This window comes from Plasmodium yoelii, assembly GCF_900002385.2.
Source record: "Plasmodium yoelii strain 17X genome assembly, chromosome: 8".
Taxonomy (NCBI): domain Eukaryota; phylum Apicomplexa; class Aconoidasida; order Haemosporida; family Plasmodiidae; genus Plasmodium; species Plasmodium yoelii.
The window spans coordinates 1,519,125-1,540,200 of NC_036180.2; the positions used below are offsets into that span (position 1 = coordinate 1,519,125).

Consider the following 21,076-nt stretch of genomic DNA (forward strand, 5'->3'; position numbering starts at 1 on the left):
ACTGGTATATTGTTAGATTATGGCAACATCATATATCTATTGTATAAAAGTATATTTATAGAGCTTACATGTTTTAATTACTTTCTTTTGAATTAGTGATATTTTTTGTTATTATACATATATAAATATGTATTATAAATATTTCGTTTTACGAAGGAGAATATACATGTTTTAAAATATTTTATTCTAAAACGATGAAATAAGGAAACTTTTTACATAGATTTAAACTATTTCTGTTGAGTACAATCATATGTTTTTGTAACATATAATGATGTAGCGGGAATAACAATAATAATATATCAATATGTTTATAAAAGTAAACAAATATATTATGTTTATTTAATTCGATTACATGGATATACGGTAGTTATATATATTATTAAACTTGTAACCTGCCTGACAACTGGATAAAATGAAAAATGAATATTATACTTTTAGTCGGATAGTGTTGTATTAATACCATCAAGCAAAATAATGCACATTTTATTAATAATTATAAAACTTTCCCTAAATATATTGTTTTTATATTTAAAAATGAATACTTTTTTATTATAAAATGTACAATACATAATATATGTATAGGTTATAAGTATAAATGTGTACTTAAAATCGCAACCCATGTTGTTATATTGTTTCTCAGATTAATTCATATTGCAACCAAAGTATGAATGCAATTTTAAAATTAAAGTTAATATATTTAAATTAAATTGTACAAAAACAATTATATATATTTTCTTTAATGTTTAAAATATATTCTTTAATCATTTATATATTAAATAATCAGAATGAAAAGAAAATACACATTTTATATATACTAACTGTTACCCCCAAACCAATTTATGTTCATGATATATTTTAATTGTAATAGTTCAATTAACCTAATTGTACATTATGTTTTTTAATTTTAAAAATAAAATAAGATATGCACTAAAAACTATTCATTAATTTTATTTATATATAGTGTTAAGATACACACAAAGTTATTACACATTTTAAAATAAATTATTAATTTACATATTGGTTAAATATAAATGCACACAATGTATCATTTAATTAGAAAAAATAATATTAATTTATTTATTAAATATTATAATTTAAACGATTTTTTTTTTTCATATATTGGAAATAATATTAAAGATTAATATATCACGAGGAATAATAACTTATATAAGTAGTACATTAAGGGTATATAATGATGAAACATAAACATGTTTTTAAAAATCCGGACAGCAATGTATTTTTGGTTCTTTAAATATTTATAATAATACAAAATTTGAAAATTAATTTATTAAAAAAACGAAAAAATGCATCTTTATACTCTATGTGTAAACGTATAATAAATAGGAGGTATATTTTATTTAAACTTGTTGAAAGGTTACACAAAATTATACAATGAAGCTATTCCAAATATTATTAAGAATAGCGATATTTCGCATATGATAAAAATGATTCAAACAAATCACAAAATAATGATACTTATCTAAGTTGGAATAAAAGTGGACATAAGTTTTATTTCATTATATTATTGTATATTAATTTAAAATTAATATTATTATTTAGAATAATACTAATAGTGCGTTTAACTACTGACAATTTTATATAGAGGAATCAAGCCTTTGTTTAACTTATTTTGTTGAAGTATATATATTTTATATAAAAACAATATGATTCCAATCTACAGATTAAGAACAAAATTCCATTAAAATGGGCGAGCAAAGAATGGTAAATAATTTTATTTTAAAATAAAACATGTCTATCCTTTATTTTATTGTATTTGTTTTGTCTACAAATCATATTAATTTTTATTTAATAAATTTTGCATTAATGCATATTTTTATTAATTTATATATATTTTCTCGTAGTGTGAGTTATTTCTTGAAGCTGATAAGCTTATTAAGAGTAATATTGACATAACGAAGAAAGTTAACGAAACCCCAACATATCGCGAATATTGCCCTCACTATAGACGATGCTCAAATAAGGTCGAAAGTATTGGTGCTTTGGGCAGGCATATATTTATGAATTTATGGAATCCTGAAAGCATCAATTATGAATATTTTATGATGTGGTTAGCTAATAAATTATATAATTTAAACGAAGACAAAAACGAAGCCAATAATATTACTTTAAATTTGGCTTACAAAAAATATTTAGAGAAATATATAGGGAATTTTAAATATTGGAATTTTTTATTGAATGTAGGGGCTTTGAAAGATGCTAATCTTAGATATATGAGTGAATTGTATACGTTACTTAGTCATATATGTAATACAATTGAATATTATAAAAAAAATGATGATAAACATAAGAAACTTTATCTGTATTCTGCGAATTGTCTTAATCAATACCGAAACCTTTACAATAACATTCCTAAATGTAATTCATATCTGTATTTATTGGATAATTTAAAAAAAATATATACTAAATTTAGAGATTCTGTTATTAATGAAAAAAAAAATAAAATATTCGAAAATCATCTTCAAAAACTTACAATACCAAATAAAAAAGATTTATATTTTGCGAAAGATTTTAAAGAATTTGACTTCAATTGTCTAGAGTGTAAACCAAAAAATAAAGATAATATCCAGAGTGGTCAACATAAAGCAGTAAAACCTATACAAATCACACCAAAGAGTACAAATCAAGGTAGTCAACAGAGGACCCATGAAGGCAAAGCTGATAACTTAAAAGTTTCAGAGCCTGAATCTCAACAGCAGAAAGGCATTCAATTCCCCAAAACTGAATATTCTTCATTAAAAGGTGGTAGCAAATTAAAAGATGTGCCAACAGCCTTAAAGCTTGTCAGTAATGGTCCAGATACTCATAAAGATCCAGATAGTCAAAAAGGTCCAGATAATCAAAAAGGTCCAGATAGTCAAAAAGGTTCAGATAATGGTCAAATAAATCCAGGGAGTGAGTCAGAAACAAATAAAGATCAAATAGATATATCTACAAGCCCAAAAGACAATCACGATGTTTTTGATTTGTCAACTTTAAAAGAATATGGGAATTTAATTACAACTTATATTGAAGAATACAGAACATATGTTACCAATTCATTTAATGATATTCAAAAAAAATTATACGATAATGTATTACCTACTTTATATGAGGGTTATAATACTTATGTAGATTATTATAAAAGTCTTAATATAATGGAATATTTTAAAGAAGGAACGCAATCAAATGAAACACCAAAAACTGAAATATTAGAGGATAACCCACCAAGTAATGGACTAGATGATATGTCTCCTTTATCAGATAGCGAACCACCAGATGCCGAAGAATCAGAACCACAAGACCCCCAAACACAAATGTTAGTTGGTCAAATAAATGATTATTCACAACAATTACTTTCTACATCAGAAATTGACTCAACAAATAGTGAACAAGAAAAAACTTTAAATACTCCCCATGAGGACCAACATCAATCATTAGGAGGATCTACCAATATAGAACCTAGTCCAGAAATTGAAATAGGAAACCCTGGAATCGTTGTAAGAAAAGACGTATCTGAAATACAATTACCAAAAGATCCATTTAAAGAATACAAATTGATTATATATTCAGTTATGGCTATTATATTACCCATTACTTTAGCAATTATATATAAGGTAAATAAAAAGAAAATTAAAAAAATATGTATTACACATATTTTGCGTATGCATAAAAAAACAATTAATTATATATTTTTACTATTTTTATGTTAGAATTTAGCATCTGATCGAAGAAAAAGATTGAAAAGAATGAGAGAGATTGTAAAAATGTGTGATGAAAATGAAAACGAAGGGGAAGTTACAAATGAATCCATCGAAAGTATCGAATAATATAATTATAAATTGAGTTAATGAACAAATGGGATTATTAAATATATACATACTTGTGCAGGGAACCCCTGTATCATTTATTAATTTATTGTTTTTGTTAATTTTTTTGTTTATAAAAGAAAACTAAATTATCCAAAGTGATAATTTTAATTAAGTTATATTTGAAGTCAAATTTAAAGAATATAAATAGTAAATTTGTCTATTAATATAAAGATGTATTGTGTATATATGATACATGTCAAGAGTTTGTTTCTTATTTTATAATAAAGCATAAAATAAATTTTCTATATGTTAACTAATGTGATATATTTATGTTATATTTAAATAGTATTTATAAAAATAAAGTCAATATAATGTTTAACTATTAAAGGTATTATAACATGTGTTTAATGAATACGACAAAATAAAGCGTTTGGTTATTAAGTGTATTTGACTTTCTGGTTTCATATGTATTATTCGTTGTGATTTATACGAGGTATATTTGAAAATATGAATATGTTACATTATTTTAATAGAAATAATATACTTCATATTGTATATTCAAAAGTATATTACATAAATAAAATGATTGCATGTCTATCTATAGAGACTGTATATTTTAAAAAACGAAAAAAAAAAAATATATGGAATATTATTAAATAATATTAAACACTTGAGAAGTATAACATACAAGAAAGTATTTAGATGCAAACAACAACTGTTGTTAATTATTTTGCATATGTTTGCATATATTGATTTACAATATATATGCATCTAATTTTTTATTACCATAATTAATATATATTAATTTGCTTGTAGACAAATGTCAATATAAAAGTATAAGTCTATAAAATATCAAGCATGTTATTAAATGAACCTTTAAATTATTCTAAAGACTTATTTATATAAAAATATGTAAAAAATATATTTTAGGTTGAATCTGTTACATAAAATTATTTGATTATAATTAAAATAATGTATTATATACGAAAATGGGGTGTTATTTTAAAAAAAACATAAATATAATAATTTTAGCAATTGTATATTTATGTCTCTGATGATAGCAGTTATTATATATTTATATGACGATATATACATGTAAATTAATACATTAATTTATTTATATTTTAAATATTAAAAATAATTTTGTTATATTTAATAAATGGTTTAAATAAACAAAAAATATTCAGAACAAATATATACATTTTTATGCATTTAAAATAAATTATATTATTTATTTATTGTTATTATTTATACTAAAAAAAAAAAAATTACTAATTCTGTTAACTTATAATTGCAGGATATAATGTTGTGGATCCTTTAAAATAGAAGCAACATATAATTTGATTATAATATACTTTCATACATACGAAATAATTTGTTTATATAAATTATAACTATTAAAAATATATAAAAAACATGTTCATAATTAACAATAAACATTAGTATTATAATTTTACAACAGTAATAGAATTTTAAAAAATTGTAAATAGAAGTTATTTAAAACATGTTACTTCGTAGAAATATTTTTTAATAAGACGAAAATGAATATAAAAATATATAGTTTAGTTACCGTTTTTTCTTATATCATTTCGATAGTAACAATACACTGTTTTAAAAATAATGTAAGGAAAAAAACACAACAAATAAAAATATATATCGAAAAGTTATATACATATATATGTTGAACATTGATTTATTTTTATTTCATCTTATATAACAAATATAGTTGTTTACATATTATTATGTATACATGAATAAATACATTTATTAATACGTTTATTGATATTCAGGCCGATTTAAATAAATATGTCAAGAAAAATAAGAAAGTAGATGATGAATATAAAATAAACAATATAGATATAAATAACAATGAAAAATTTAGATATAGAAATCTTTCAGAATGTACCGTAGAAAATAATTACATTTTAGGTTCTACCAAGATTCAAGAATCTTCAGATGATAAAAAGTCTAAAGGATTTAATTTTTTTAAATGTTTTAATATATTTAAAAGAGATAAAAAAAATCAATCTTCAGATAACAATGAATGTCTTCCTGAGGAAGTATTGGAGTGGAATGATTTTTTGCATAGCCTGTTTGAAGGTGATCAAGAGGGCTTAATGTCAATATTACATATAAAAGAAAAATTAGAAAAAAGCCACTCAAATAACAATGAATCTATTCCTAGGATAAAATTACGATATGGAATTGTTCTAGGTGACAGTATTCCAAAAAATAAAGAAAAATTTGAAAACAAATCTTCAAATAACAATGAATCTCTTTCTATGATAACATCGGTGATGAAGGTTGCGGATCGTTGCTATTATTTAAAAAATCCAGAACATTTAAAGCTTTTATTAGATTCTAAACAACTATAATGAAAACAACCTTCAAATGATAAACCAAGTGAATAATTTTCATATAGTAATTAATTCAAGTGATATCGAACTAAAAAACGAACAAAATAATTATTTATAATTATCACTTAAATTACAATGCTTGACATGTGATACCTCTAGACGAATGTATTATGGTGGTTTTTTCTACATTTACGACCTCATATTTTAAGTTTATAATTTTATCATGTAATTATTAAAATACATGTAATATATTTTGATTATATATTTGAAGAAAGTACTAATATATATATTTGTATGAATTTTTGCGTTACTTATACTTATTTACAGTATAGAATTTGTGAAAGAATGTTTCGAAAATAATTAATAATTGAAATAATATTGATATGTTTGCTATAGTAATAGTATTTATTATTTGTATGAATATAATTTTATATTATATATGGATGTTTATATTTTACATGCATATTCATAAAATACATGATTATGCATTTCCAATCTATGTTTTGTCTTATAACATATTTTTACGTTTGTTTTATTATTTTACATAAAATGTAAGCTTTAAACACACAATTTGAATATGACACTGTGTATTTGTTTTATTAATATATTTTGGGGAATCATTGTTTTGTAAACACCAATTTAGCATTTTTTGTCTTTTTTTGCAATACTACACAATAATAATTAACTTTTATAAATATCACTTTGTAACATTTAAGACTCATTAAATAAAATATAAAAATGTATTCTGTAAATTGAAGAATAATAAAAAAGTGTGAATTTATAGGAAATATTATTATATTTTATATGTACACTTATCCAAATGCTTTATAGTTATTCATAAATATTTATTGTTTATATAAAAATTATTAAAAAAAAAATATATAGAAAGATTATCAGCAATCATATTTTAAAAAATATCAATGATAGCAATGATCATTATATGAACAATACTATCTCCCTTTAGACGGAATACATTCAATATTTTATACATGTACAATTATTACGTGAATATATTTGCAATATAGCAGTATTAGGATCAGGAAATTATTATAATATAGATATATTTTTTTTTTTGAAAACTATAAAGGTAAAGATAAATTTAAATATGTGCTACAAATATTCAAAGGGAACATGATTTATAGACTTTCCAAAAAGGACATTTTTTATTAAATAAAAAATAAGTACATATATATGTGAATTGCGTTCAATTAGCATAATAATTTTGTTTTAGACTTTATTTAAATGAATATTATGCTTATAATTCATATAATAAACATTTTGTTATCTCATTTTGTACACATATGTGTATATGTTTTTTTATTTCTCTAGAACCCATAAATTTTCTTTAAAATAAAATATATAAATTCATTATTTAATATTTTGTGCCCATGAAGCATATTATTTAGTTTTTCATAGTCACATAAATACACACAAACATTACATGGTTGTTTCCAAATATATATATTTATCTTTACAATATAAACTAAAAACAAAATATATGCAAATCAAACACTATTTAAAAACCAAATGGTGTTCTGTAACAACAATTTAAAATAAGGATAACCCATGAAAATAAGTTTATTTTATTAATATAAGTATAAAAATTTTAAAAGATATCCCTTAAATTGATCATATTTAACATTCTCTTGGCTGTCAATTTTCTAATAGCCTTTTCTGGGGTATCAGGAAGAAGACAATGATCAATCTGAGAAAAAAAAATTAATAAATATATAAAATGCTCCATTATTATTGTGAATGAATAGATATATTATAAATATGCACATTTATATAGAAAGTATATATTTTTGATAATGGTGAAATAAAATTATGTTACTAAATTTTGTATATTGCTTACAGAGCTGATATTGGTAATTTTAACACAATCGTCTTCCTTTTTAATGATGAATCCTACTAAGTTAATATATGTTTTGTATAATCTTCCAATTTTAATATCTTCTTCAGAATGAACTTCAGGATTGAATGATCTTGCACTTTTTACGATAGGATTTACATATGTTTCAAAGGTTCTGTTATCACCATCATTCACATTTGATGAAGCCAAGACTATTACGGTTGTGTCTTCTGATAACTATAAATTAATAAAAGTATATTTTCATAAATTAGGATATAATCATATGAAAAAAAAGTATATCTAGAAGGATGAAGGAAAAGAAAAATTGCCTTACTTCATATTTGCTGGCTAATGCATAATAATATACGTGCCATAGTTTAACAAGACCTTCGTAACGTTGTTGTCTAATTACTAAATTTTTATTGTATATTCGAGAAAATTTTCCTAAAAAAAAATTATAATTTTGCATATATGCAAATTAAAACATAATTAAATTTAACAAAATGAAAAATATTAAATAACAGATTAGACATTGATAATAACAAAACATGAAATGCATCATAAAAATTGATAACCACATTAAATATGTTAATTATATACCATTAACGAATGAATTATCAAAGTTCTTTGCGCCATTAGGATCCCATAACATGTTTACTATATCAGAATACTAATAATAACAAAAAATATATATTAACAATTATATTTTTTTATTTTAAAATAATTTCATGAATTAAAAATTATTGCTTGTTAATTCATACACTATCAGGGTTAGGGATTGTAAGTTCAAGTTTTCCAATTTCGGTACCGTTTACGCTCTTAAAATATATAATTGCTCCTTCATCTTCCTTATAGTATAACTCGTAGTCATCTGTATGTTTGGCATGTTGTTGTACAAGATCTAACGCTTCGTCCATAATATATTCTGCTTGTTCAGCTTCATTAGGCTCGATAAATATGTATTCTTTAACTTCAGTTGAACTACAAATGGAGAAAGAAATATATTTTTAAATTTATTTGCATTTTTAATTTAAAAAAATATATATTTATAAAAAGTTATTTTGATTTTTCAATTGTTATACATATACACATTCACAAAATATATATAATATTCTCATAATAAACAGTAAATATATATTTATACTCGATATAAATATATATGTTGCCATTATTTTCTTACGAATTGACGCTTGGAGCATATTCGCTTGCAAATGCTATATTTTGCATATATCCGGCTACACTTAAAAGTGCCAAAGCAATCTTAATATATATTTTATTCATTTTTGGACTTGATAAGTAAAATATTAATATATTTTTTAGAAATTGAAAATTAACAAATATAAAGGTTGTATAAGTATGTTAAATCGGAGCCAATCAATTTTCGAAAAAATTATAAAACTTAATATTTATTTAAATAATATAAATAATTTTTAAAATTTATTTATTTATTTCATGCATTTATCAGATTTTTAAAATAATAATTTTTTTAAATATTATTATATACTAATAAATGCACATAGAATATAAAATTTGGTGGTGGCTTTGTGTTCTCTACATTAATTAAGTTTCGTCTCTTTAAATGCTAGCTATTTAATTATTATTGTCGAAATTTATATAATAATATTGCAATTATATATAGAATTATATATATAAAATATAATATAATATATTATAATATATAAAAATTAAAGTAAAAGAATTTTTTAAAAGAATGTGCAAATTAATTTTTTTTTATTTAAACCGTTGCATATAAGGGAACGGTAATTGTTGCAACTTTTATAAATATTAAATATCAAAAATATTATAATATATATCTAAAAAAATTGTTTTAGTTATATATAAAATTATTCATATGGACATTATAGGTACTCAAACTTTTTATTTTTATAGTTCACAACTTAATAAAACTGAAATTTATTCAATTGTGTATTATATGTGAAATTTATGGATGCATAGAAAAAACGTATATTATATGACACCAACATTTATTTACCTAATAGAAAGTTGATAATATACAGGTAGGATAATAATATAAAAAATATATATAGTTTTAATGCAATGCTTGACTAGGTTTGATCTAATATACACAGACAATTATATTAATGAATAAATATCCATGCTAGAAATGCAAACTGTAATAATTATTATATAAAACAGCTGTTTAGTTATTTCTTCCTGTTTTTTTTAAGTATAAAGCAAATTTTTATAATTTTAAATATTAAAGAAATTTATTTTAAGATGAATATTACATTATATTTATACGCATTCCCCACTGTTACAGCAATTATTTCTAATGTTTCATAAAAATAGCTTGATAAAATTTATATTATAAGAATCACACATCTGTGATTTTTTTGTCACATTTAATACAAATTTTACTAAACATTTTTCTAGCAAAATTGTTAATTTTATAAAAATTATTTATTGGCAGTAATATTGACGCCCAGGCTTTTTTATAAATGAATAAAAATTATAAATTCCCTTTTAATAGTAAAACATAGCATATATAAAATTTTAAAAAATGCAAATAAATAAAATATAAAAATAAAATAATGAAACAAAGTTGTAAAGTCAAGAAATATATATATACACACATAAAATTAATTTATTTTTTAATTATAATATTATTGATGCCGAAGTGTTCATCCTTTATGGATCATGTATTTGTATTATTGGCTAATGTTATGTATTATGAGTTATAGTTTCGTTCACTGAATTTGCGTTTTGAGTTAGATTTTGGGGTATATTTATTTGATTTTGAATAATTTGAAAACTAATTAAATATATGCACCATCCAGTATGTTTGATCTCGAGATGTAGTCTAAATATGCAAACAAAAAGGGGCATAAGCTAATATGTAATAATTTGGGTAACATATTTTATAAGTTATAATACATATATTAATATAGATATTGGCTATATATGAATTCATATTATGTTATATCATAATTGTCTATTGTACAAAACTTGTTAATCAGAACTATATTGAATTATGGATAACACAATATATTTCTTTATTTGGTGAAACATTTTATTTAGTAAAACTTATTATTTGTATCATATTTATTGTGATTCAAATCGTATATTTATAACCGAATAGTATAATAATCTTATATATGAGTCTATAACATATATTTAGATTCATTTTGAATATTCCTCTACGCTACAATATATATTCTGATTAATATATATTTTTAAGATTAATTAAACATATTACCAATATATAATAAGTAGTCATCAAATATAGACATATAGAATATCGGTTGAGATTCGGCAATACAACGATGTCTATAAAATATTATTATGCATCTAACGTTTTTAATAATACAATAAAAATACACTATAGATATATGTATAATAAATTTATAAATTACAAAAATATATAATACCCACTTTTTCCATTTCATTACTTTGCATTTATTTTAAATTTATGATTTATATTGATATAAATAGTTCTCTATACATTAATTTATTTACTAGAAAGGTATAATATTAGATTAATCAGCATTAATTTTTAAGCTTTGTAGTTTTATGGTAAAATAAATTATATTTTAAAATAGTTAAAAAATAAAATATAAATATATAATAAAATATAATGTTATAGTTTGTTTTAATAATTTTTATAATGATTATAATTAATATGACATATAGAATAGCGTTACTTTTTTAATATATATATATAACATTGTATCAATAACTAAGCACTGAAATATGTTAAATTTGGGAAATATATACAATTATATATTATTGAAAAGTATATAGAACAGATATGTAATAATTAATTTAATTTGAATTAATAATATTTTTATTAGGTTATTATATATATAAAAGCTAGAAATATATAACTTAAATATATTGTCATTGCGAAATAATATATGTTCTAAAATACTTGATTTAAAAACTATGAAACAAGGAAAATTATTAATTGATTTAAAATATTATTCTTGATTGAATTAATTATTTCATTGTAGTATACAGTGGTATGACCGAAACAACAATAATAATATTAGATCGATATATTATTAACCCCGAAAAAAAATATTATGTTTATTTAATTCGATTACATAGATATACAGTATTTATATATATTCTCAAAGGTATGATAAGATTAAAATTGTATACACAAAACATAAAATGAAATATTACAATTCTAACAGTATTTTTTTAACGTGTTAAATTAAAATTAGTATTACCAAGCTAAATAATATTAATAATTCTATAGTTTTCTGTTATAGAACTAAATATAGTTTATTATGAGATATAAAAGCAAACTACATATTTAGAAAAGTAATAATTATAAGTCATTTTTAATGAATAATTTTAATATATACATAAATTCAAAGCTTTAATGGTATAAAATATAAAACATAATTAACCTATATAGAATAGATAAATAATATATGATTACAACCTTGTCTTAAAAACACATACTTCCCTTATCTATCCTATCTAAAATATAAATATAACAACTTAATTACACAGTTTTCTATTATACTTTAAAATTTCCATCAATAGTTACTTATATGTTATATATTTAATATTTACTAAGTAATATTTTAAAATCAATCTACATTAAAAGGCTTTTAAGCTTATAAATACGGGTTCAGTACTATCCGTCGTTTTAAATCGTGGAAAAGATGTGCAAAATATATTATAAAATTACCCAATAAGGTATATTTTTAAATTTAAGTATATAGGAATAAAAATAAAGTTATTGAAAATGTTAAATATAATTGGAATGGATATATATTAAATAAAAATAATATTAAAATTATGTATATGTAATTAAAAAAGGGAACAATGCAACTTATTTTGTAAATGTTATCATTTTAGAAAAAAATGTATTATATATTATAAGAAACAAGTATATAAAAATTTAATCCATCATATTAAACAACTATTTATATACTTTTAAGGATTATAGTAATAATAGAATTTTATATTTTTTAGATTTATACAGTATTTAAGTTTTGGTGCACCATTTATTAAAGCAAAATATATGACGTTGTTTATTTTCTATATTAAAACATATGTATAAGAAGATATATTCTAAGCTCATTACAATCCTACTTTAATTTTTATAATAATTCTCATATAAGTGTTATTAAGGATAACAATTTATGCAAAATTGCATTATATACACATATGATAAAAATTGTTTAAACACCCCCAAAAATAAGGGAATTTATCTAACTACCATAAAATTGTACATTGTTCCATATTAATTTTAAATTGAAATTAATAATAATAAAAATATTTTTATCTACATATAAGTGCTGCATATAGGGGTAAATAATTGTATTACCTATTTTAATATATATGGTACCCCCTTACCTAGAGATTATAAATTATATTCGATCATAATGGATGATGATATAGTATATACACTTTTTTATATTATATTTCCTATAAACCTCATTAAGTTTTATTTTAATAACATTTTATTAATACATATTTTTATCAATTTTTTTAAAATGATTTCTTAGTGTGGAAACTTTGTTGTTTTGAGGACGTATTTACCCGATGAATTAGGCGAAAGCGCAAAAATTGATTTTAAAAGTAGTAGTAGTCTCAAAAAATACTGCCCTAATGGAAACTGCAATACTAATCTCGATAAAATTATGGCTGGATTTTTATGGTTATTTGAGGAAAATTGTTCTAAATTCCAAAAGACACCTTCTGATGAAAATAAGATGATTACAATTTTTCTATATATTATTTCATGGTTATCTTATAAATTAAATCAAAACTCAGAGTACAATTTCACCACAATAAACGATTTTTATACTAAACATGTAAATGATAATCAACAGTATACTAGTATTATAAATGATGTCAGTAAATGTACAAATTTTAAGAAAATCATAGATAAACAAAAGGATTTTTTGAATATTAATATTGAAGATATGTCTAATTTTTATGATGCATTCAAATTATTATGTAATATACATGATAATGTTACAAGGAATGTATATGACAACACACTATCAGGCAATGCTATTCATTTTTTCAATAAATATTCAGAGATTAACGATTATTATAACATTGAAAATACCCTATATAGTAAAATATTGTCTTTTTTATCAACTGATTATAATAATTTAAAAACTAAGTGTGATAAAAATTTGGATCAATCTAAAAAATTTCCAATTCTTCCAACAGAAAGAGCAACAAAAACATTTTTACGACAGTCATCTATACAAATTTCAGTAGTCCCAATGACATTTATTTTTTGTGCATTACTTATATATTTAGGAATTGTGTATAAGGTAAATAACAAACCAAATAAAAATATATTATTTAAAATATATATCATCACTATAAAATTAACATTTATTTTTTACTATTTTTATATTAGCGTTCATCATTTGACTTTCGGAAAAGGATTCAAAAACTCAATTTAAGAATCAAAAAAATAACGAAGAAAATAAATCATTAATATATGATTCGAAGAGTAGTGACTATCTAGGAATAGTAATAATGATTGATATATTCTAAGAAGCTGTCTATTTGAAAATATGTAGTTTTTGCATAATTTTATATAGTTTTTATGTTGTGGAACAGGGTTGAGATTATGTTTGTCGAACCCATATTTGTGTTCGGATTAAATATTATATTGCATTTGATTTTGAATAATTTTTAATAATTTGATAATATTTATTAATTTAAGGAACTGTTTTAAATGTATGTAGGAAACTAATTATTAAAAATATGTATAGAATAAATTTTAGTTTTTAAGATTCATATTAAATCTAAATATGTAAGAGAAAAAATGAGGACGAAAATGACTATGAAAAGGAACGAATAAAGAAAAATATTTTGAAAAATTATAAGAATTGCATTGCATGTTAATATAACTTAATGGTAAATCCGATGAACTGTTTACTTTTTGTATTTTATTGTTAATTTGGGGTTAATAATTTATGGACAATTAATCAAATATTGGAATCGTTTTGGTCCTAGAAGATAACCCTGATTTAAATAATTACAATGTATAATATAAGAATCTGGGGGAGAATGAAGAGAAGGAAAAAACATGAAAAAGTTATAAATTGAAAAAAAGATAAAATCGTAAATTGCATCAATGAGAAAATGGAATTATTAAATATATACAAGCTCATGGAGGTCAACCCTGTACATTTATAATTTATTTTGTTTGTTAATTTTTTTTATAAAAGAAAAGACGATTATTTAGAATGATAAATTTAATTAACTTTTATTTTAGTGTTAAAAATATATGGCTTCGTATTTAAAACTCAATATAAACATTAAAAATGATAAGTAAACTGCTTATTAATATAAGTAATTTTGTGTAGCATTATAATATAAATATATGAATTTTAATAATATATATAAAACAATGTTGTATAGTCGATTCATTTTATTTCGAATTATAATTTCCTTTTCTATAACTCTAAAAATATATTAGTATTCATTATTTGGAATTTGAAAAGACTTCCAAAGAGAAAATTTAAGAGAGAAAAAAAGAAAGACAAAACAAATCATTAATATATGATTTAGAGGATTGTGATTGATATAGTTAATTATTTCTAAGCTTGATAATAACAATGAGGAGTTGTATAAGAATAATGAAAATAAGGGAAATAGTACCATAAAATTACTAATTTATACATTTTTACATATAAAAGGATTATCAATATTAATATGAAAAGGTAGAATACAGAAATATTTTTCACAAATTATAATGGTTATATTTATGGTGTTCACCAAAATAAATATATGCATCCTTATATTAAAATGATGTAAAGAAATTATATAGAAATCAAACTGTATTAAAAAATGTGGTTATGGCAATAATTTAAAATAGAAATCATATGTGAAAGCATATTTATTTTATTAATAATGTATTACAGCATTAAAATGATCAAACACATTATGAGGAATGCACATTTATTTATTGGAAATTATGGTGGTTATATTCATAATATTTAGTATTTGTGATGAATGAACTATTCTAAATAATAAATCTTCAAAAACAGGGGTATGAATATTAATCTGTGAACAAAAAAGAAAAATGGATAAATATATAAAAGAAAATATTATAGTTTTATGTGGATGAATATATATTATAAATATTTACATTTATATAAATGGTATGTATTTTTTATAAATGTTAAAATAGTATAACGAAATAACAAATTAAATTGTTGAATAAAATGATTAAGTTATTAAAATTTGTAGATTGCTTACAGAGTTGAGATAGGTGATATCAACGCAATCAGTTTTTTTTTTAATTATAAATCCAGATAAGTTAACAAACATTTTTCTCAACTCTTCATTTCTAATATCCTTTTCTGAACAAATTGTTGGTCTGAATGAGGTTGCACTTTCTACAATAGTGTTTGTATATTTGTTTTCATCGAGCTGGTCGAAGTCTTTTATATCAGATGATGCATATACAATTATAGTTGTGTCGTCTGATACCTAAAAATGAATTAAAAATGTATATGTTTTGTATAAATTGTACTATATAATGTGGAATTTTTCATTTTTAGAGGGATGAACGAAAAAAATCGTTTCCTTACTTTAACTTTTTTGGCCAAAGCATAGTAATATCCATGGAACGATATATTATCATTTTTGTAACGGTGAAGGATCATCATTAAATTTGGAGAGTATTCACGTACAATTTTTTCTAAAAAAAATTATATTTTTACATATATGTAAATTAGGATATTACGAAAATTAACGACTGACAAATAAAAAACAGTATTATAGAATATTGGAAATAAAAAAAGACGAAATAATGGATATTGGGAATCGTATATAAATTAATCGATTATTTGGTTAATACCTTTAATAATTCTATCACCAAAATAGTTGACACGTGGATTCCATATCATGTCGATTATATCATTATACTAATGAACAGAAAAAAAGTATATATATATGTAGTAATTATTTTTTAATTTGAACTTAATTTCATGACTTAAAAATGTTTCTTTGTTAATTCATACCTTATTGGGATATTTGATTTTATGATTAAATTTATAAATGATTGTATTTCCATGTCTCTTAGAATATTCAATTGAATCATCATCGTATTTATGATATAATTTGTAATCATCTGTACTTGCAGCATGCTGTTGTAATAACAATTCAGCTTCATCCATAAATTGTTCTGCTATTTCAGTTTGTTTAGGACACATACATAAGTTGAAGGGTTGTTGGTCACTTGTTTTTTCTAAATAATCATTGTAGGGAGGAAACGTTCTTTTAATTTGTAAAGAAAAAAGATAAATGGATTTATAGAGTGGTATGTTTATTATTCAATCTTATGTAGATATACATTTTCATAAATACACATTATATTCGATGCGAATATATACACTGTCATATATTCTTACTCCTTATATAATTGAATCAATCTTTGTAAAGCTTCAATATTTGAAACGGCCTCACTTGCAAGGGCTTTATTGGTCACATATATGGATGAGATTAAAAGGGAAAAAATGATTTTAATATATCCTTTACTCATTTTCGATTTTAATAAACAAAATAATAATAAATTTATTTATATTTTTTTTAGATTAAAAACTATAAATTAGGAATTCGAAAAGTTGTGTAAATAAAATTGAAATCGAAGCAACAAATATTCGAAAAAATAATAAAAATATATATTTAAATGTCCGTTTTTTATAACTTTATTATATTTATAAATTCAACATATTTTATATTTAATTAGTTTGTTGCAGGCAGAGGATAACCGAAGCTTTCATAAATAACGAATGTGTATAATATTATGGGTTTTGGTTTATCAAATGTTATAATGATAAAAATAAATAAATTTAATTATGCATCTTTAATGTTGCATTATTAATATACAATTTTTTTATTTTATAGTTCTTTGAATTAAAACTAAAATATATATATATATATATATATATATGGCGATATGTGGGGTTATATTTGCACATATGCCGAAAATCCTATATTAGCCTTTTCTGTGTTGTTTTAACTAGTAACTAATAATTTAAAATATAGATTATAAATTTTAATGCAACATTTGATAAACATCATTTTAATATAATTATTGATGCATACACTAGTAAATGAACGACTATGATAGGAAGGATACTAAATTAATAATTATATTAAAAAATAAGCATGTGTTTATTTTGAATTTAATTATGGTTTTTATATTTTTAAATATCAAAAGGGTTTGACTTAATCCAAAAATTATAACACAATTGTGCATGCGTGTTATTTATAGTGCAATGCCACAATAATAATATTTTTCATTTCGTGATAAAATAGTTTAATAAAATTTCCATTATGGTAGCTCCTGTTTTATATTATTTTTTTATCGATATTAATCAAAATTTCACTATATTATATATTCTAATACAGTTCATAAGACGATAAAAATTGTGCATTGCTAGTAGTATTGATACATATTTTTTGCAAATTTATGTGAATTATAAAACATATTTTTTATTTAGCAAGGTACATAATATAAAATAAAAAGCTTAAAATACAACATAAAACATCTTCATTTTTTAGTTATAATTTTCTCGGTGTTAAGATGTTTATGGTTCTATTTCTGGGCCCAAGTTGGTTTAATTGTTCATATTTAATAATATTTGGCTGCCTGAAAATCTATTAAATAAATATATATATAAGATGGTGATGTGTGTGATTCTTATGAGGTATATTTAATAACCATAAATACATTGTTTTTTTAGAAAGCATGAATATTGTATTTATGCTGAAAGTTTCAAAGAGTTATTATGTATGAGTAAAATAAGAAATAATTGATGGTATTAATAATAGTATTTTTCCGAGGTTTATGTGTTTCGTTTGATTTAATTTTGAAACACTTATTAGTTTAACATTTTCTTAAATAGTATACATAAATAAAAAACCGTTTAAATATATGGCATATCCGCCAAAATTTTAGGCTATATATGATGTCTATGTTTTTAAACAAACAAAGGTGATAAGCATTAAATGAAAGGAATATCATAAATAATAAAAGTTATATTTGTAGTATTTACAAAATTAATACATATAGATGTATCCTAATATTAAAAGGCATAAAAAAATATATATAAACTTTTTCAAAATGGAAAAATATGTTTTATGATGGTAATTTAAAGCGACCATTATGCTTGGAAATAAATCTTCTAGTGTTATGGTTATGAAAAATATATATAAATATATGTTTATTTATGAGGTAGTAAATAATCTTAAATTTTTTTAAAAATGCATTTTTTATAAAGGGAAGGATGTCCATCGATCTAAGAAAGAAAAGATAAATGTATGAATATATAAAATGTTTGATTTGTTTGCAAATTATAAATATCTACATTATTTAAAACAACATTTTTTTTAACAAATGTTGAAATAAATTGTTATATTATTAAAATTTGTATGTCGATTACAGATTCGATATAGGTGATATCAACATATTTGCTGCATTTTTTAATGAGGTATCCAGCTATGTTAACAAACGTTTTTTTTAGTTTTCCTTTTCTAATATCATCTTCAGAATCAATGTCAGTTTTGAATAAATTTGCTTCTTTTATGATTTTGTTTTGATAATTTTCATTGGAAGGGTTGTGATCATTTATATTTGCTGAAGATATGGCAATTACAGTTGTATCTTTTGATATCTACAGAATTAATAAAAATATATTGCATAAAGTATTGTGAATAATACGAAAAGTATGATTTATAACGAAATAGAAGAGGAAAGTTTTCCTTACTTCAACCTTTGTAGCTAAAGCATAAAAATATTTCTGACGGCCAAAACAACAACTTGTGTAACGATTTTGTATCATTACTAAATTTGGAGTGTACACACGGGTAACTTTTCAAAAAAATAATAAATTTGCATTATGTAAATTAAAATATTATAAATTTGAAGACATGGGAAACAATAAATAGTATCACATAACAATGGAAATAATAAATCACGAAATGTCGAACAAATAGTAACAATAATATATTAATTTGACTAATTATTTGTGTTTTGTATACTTTTAACAGAGCCAGTATTTAAAAAATTAGGATGATCAGGATCCCATAACTCGTTTATTATTTCATTGTACTAATGGAAACAAAGAGAAATATATGCATATAAATTTTAATCATTTTTTAATTTTAATTTAGTTTATAACTTTAATATTGGTTATTAATTGATACCTTATCCGAATCATAAACTTTATATTCTATTTTTTTAATATTTATATGGTATTGATGTTTTTTTTTATATAAAAACATACGAAAATTATGATTTCGTCCACATAATTTATACTTACACAGATCTTTAGCATGATAGTCTAAATGTGCCACAGCCTCATTCATAAATTCGCCTGCTTGTATAGTTTCTTCTGGTTTGGTACATAATAAGTGCTTGTTTTTTTCATATATTTCTTCTGGGCTATCATTGATCAAAATGAACATATTTTTAATGTGTACAAAAATAAAGTTATTGCATTTATAACATTGATGCACAAGCATATATTTAATATTTTCATAATGAAATATGTAATATATATTATATATATTGTTGTATTTTCTTACGTAGAACAATGTAATGGTTTTGGTATTGTATCTTTTCTTGGAGCTGACTCAGCTGCAAGGGTTTCATTATTCACATATATGGAAATGATTAAAAGAAATAAAACAATTTGAATATAAAATTTATTCATTTTTGAACTTTACAAACAAATTTTAAATTATATATTAGCATTTTTTTAGTTAAAAATTAACAACTCAAAAATCTGGACAAGTATAATTAAAATTGAAGCAAATAATTTTCTCCAATAAAGTATAAAAAACTATTATTTAAATGGTAAAATGTATGCTTTTATCAGATTTATAAGTTAATATATTTTATATTTAATTAATCCAATCACAAAACAACGTCAATAACAGAAGCTTTCATAATAATGAGTATCAAAAATATTATTATTCATAATATCATTAATATTATAATATTTAAAAATAAAAATTTTAATTATATTATATAAATGATATTTTTAACATATAGCATTATGAATACTCAAGTTTTATATTTTTATAATTGATTA

The 21,076-nt window shown here is 21.5% G+C and overlaps 6 protein-coding genes across 6 annotated transcripts; 3 read left to right on the forward strand and 3 right to left on the reverse strand.

Annotated features, from left to right (window-relative positions):
• Window positions 1-1,704: 1,704 nt before the first annotated feature.
• PY17X_0840700 (PIR protein) lies at window positions 1,705-3,827 on the forward strand (the record flags this gene model as incomplete). Its single annotated transcript, XM_022955850.1, has 3 exons — window positions 1,705-1,722; window positions 1,863-3,614; window positions 3,711-3,827. The coding sequence occupies 3 exons, from the start codon at window positions 1,705-1,707 to the stop codon at window positions 3,825-3,827; spliced, it is 1,887 nt and encodes a 628-aa protein (XP_022812073.1).
• Window positions 3,828-5,350: 1,523 nt separating this feature from the next.
• On the forward strand, window positions 5,351-6,184 carry PY17X_0840800 (fam-c protein; the record flags this gene model as incomplete). The annotated part of the gene is made up of 2 exons (XM_022955851.1): window positions 5,351-5,431; window positions 5,600-6,184. 2 exons carry the CDS (start codon window positions 5,351-5,353, stop codon window positions 6,182-6,184), a joined length of 666 nt encoding a protein of 221 aa, XP_022812074.1.
• Window positions 6,185-7,772: 1,588 nt separating this feature from the next.
• On the reverse strand, window positions 7,773-9,299 carry PY17X_0840900 (fam-a protein; the record flags this gene model as incomplete). Its single annotated transcript, XM_022955852.1, has 6 exons — window positions 7,773-7,871; window positions 8,022-8,255; window positions 8,353-8,462; window positions 8,619-8,688; window positions 8,780-8,999; window positions 9,199-9,299. 6 exons carry the CDS (start codon window positions 9,297-9,299, stop codon window positions 7,773-7,775), a joined length of 834 nt encoding a protein of 277 aa, XP_022812075.1.
• A 4,082-nt stretch (window positions 9,300-13,381) lies between these two features.
• On the forward strand, window positions 13,382-14,457 carry PY17X_0841000 (PIR protein; the record flags this gene model as incomplete). The annotated part of the gene is made up of 3 exons (XM_022955853.1): window positions 13,382-13,396; window positions 13,505-14,287; window positions 14,377-14,457. The coding sequence occupies 3 exons, from the start codon at window positions 13,382-13,384 to the stop codon at window positions 14,455-14,457; spliced, it is 879 nt and encodes a 292-aa protein (XP_022812076.1).
• Window positions 14,458-15,929: 1,472 nt separating this feature from the next.
• On the reverse strand, window positions 15,930-17,517 carry PY17X_0841100 (uncharacterized protein; the record flags this gene model as incomplete). The annotated part of the gene is made up of 6 exons (XM_720165.1): window positions 15,930-16,034; window positions 16,230-16,463; window positions 16,565-16,674; window positions 16,834-16,900; window positions 16,997-17,252; window positions 17,387-17,517. The coding sequence occupies 6 exons, from the start codon at window positions 17,515-17,517 to the stop codon at window positions 15,930-15,932; spliced, it is 903 nt and encodes a 300-aa protein (XP_725258.1).
• A 1,711-nt stretch (window positions 17,518-19,228) lies between these two features.
• Window positions 19,229-20,695, reverse strand: PY17X_0841200 (fam-a protein; the record flags this gene model as incomplete). The annotated part of the gene is made up of 6 exons (XM_022955854.1): window positions 19,229-19,279; window positions 19,424-19,654; window positions 19,748-19,851; window positions 20,022-20,091; window positions 20,187-20,424; window positions 20,568-20,695. The coding sequence occupies 6 exons, from the start codon at window positions 20,693-20,695 to the stop codon at window positions 19,229-19,231; spliced, it is 822 nt and encodes a 273-aa protein (XP_022812077.1).
• Between the last annotated feature and the right edge of the window lie 381 nt (window positions 20,696-21,076).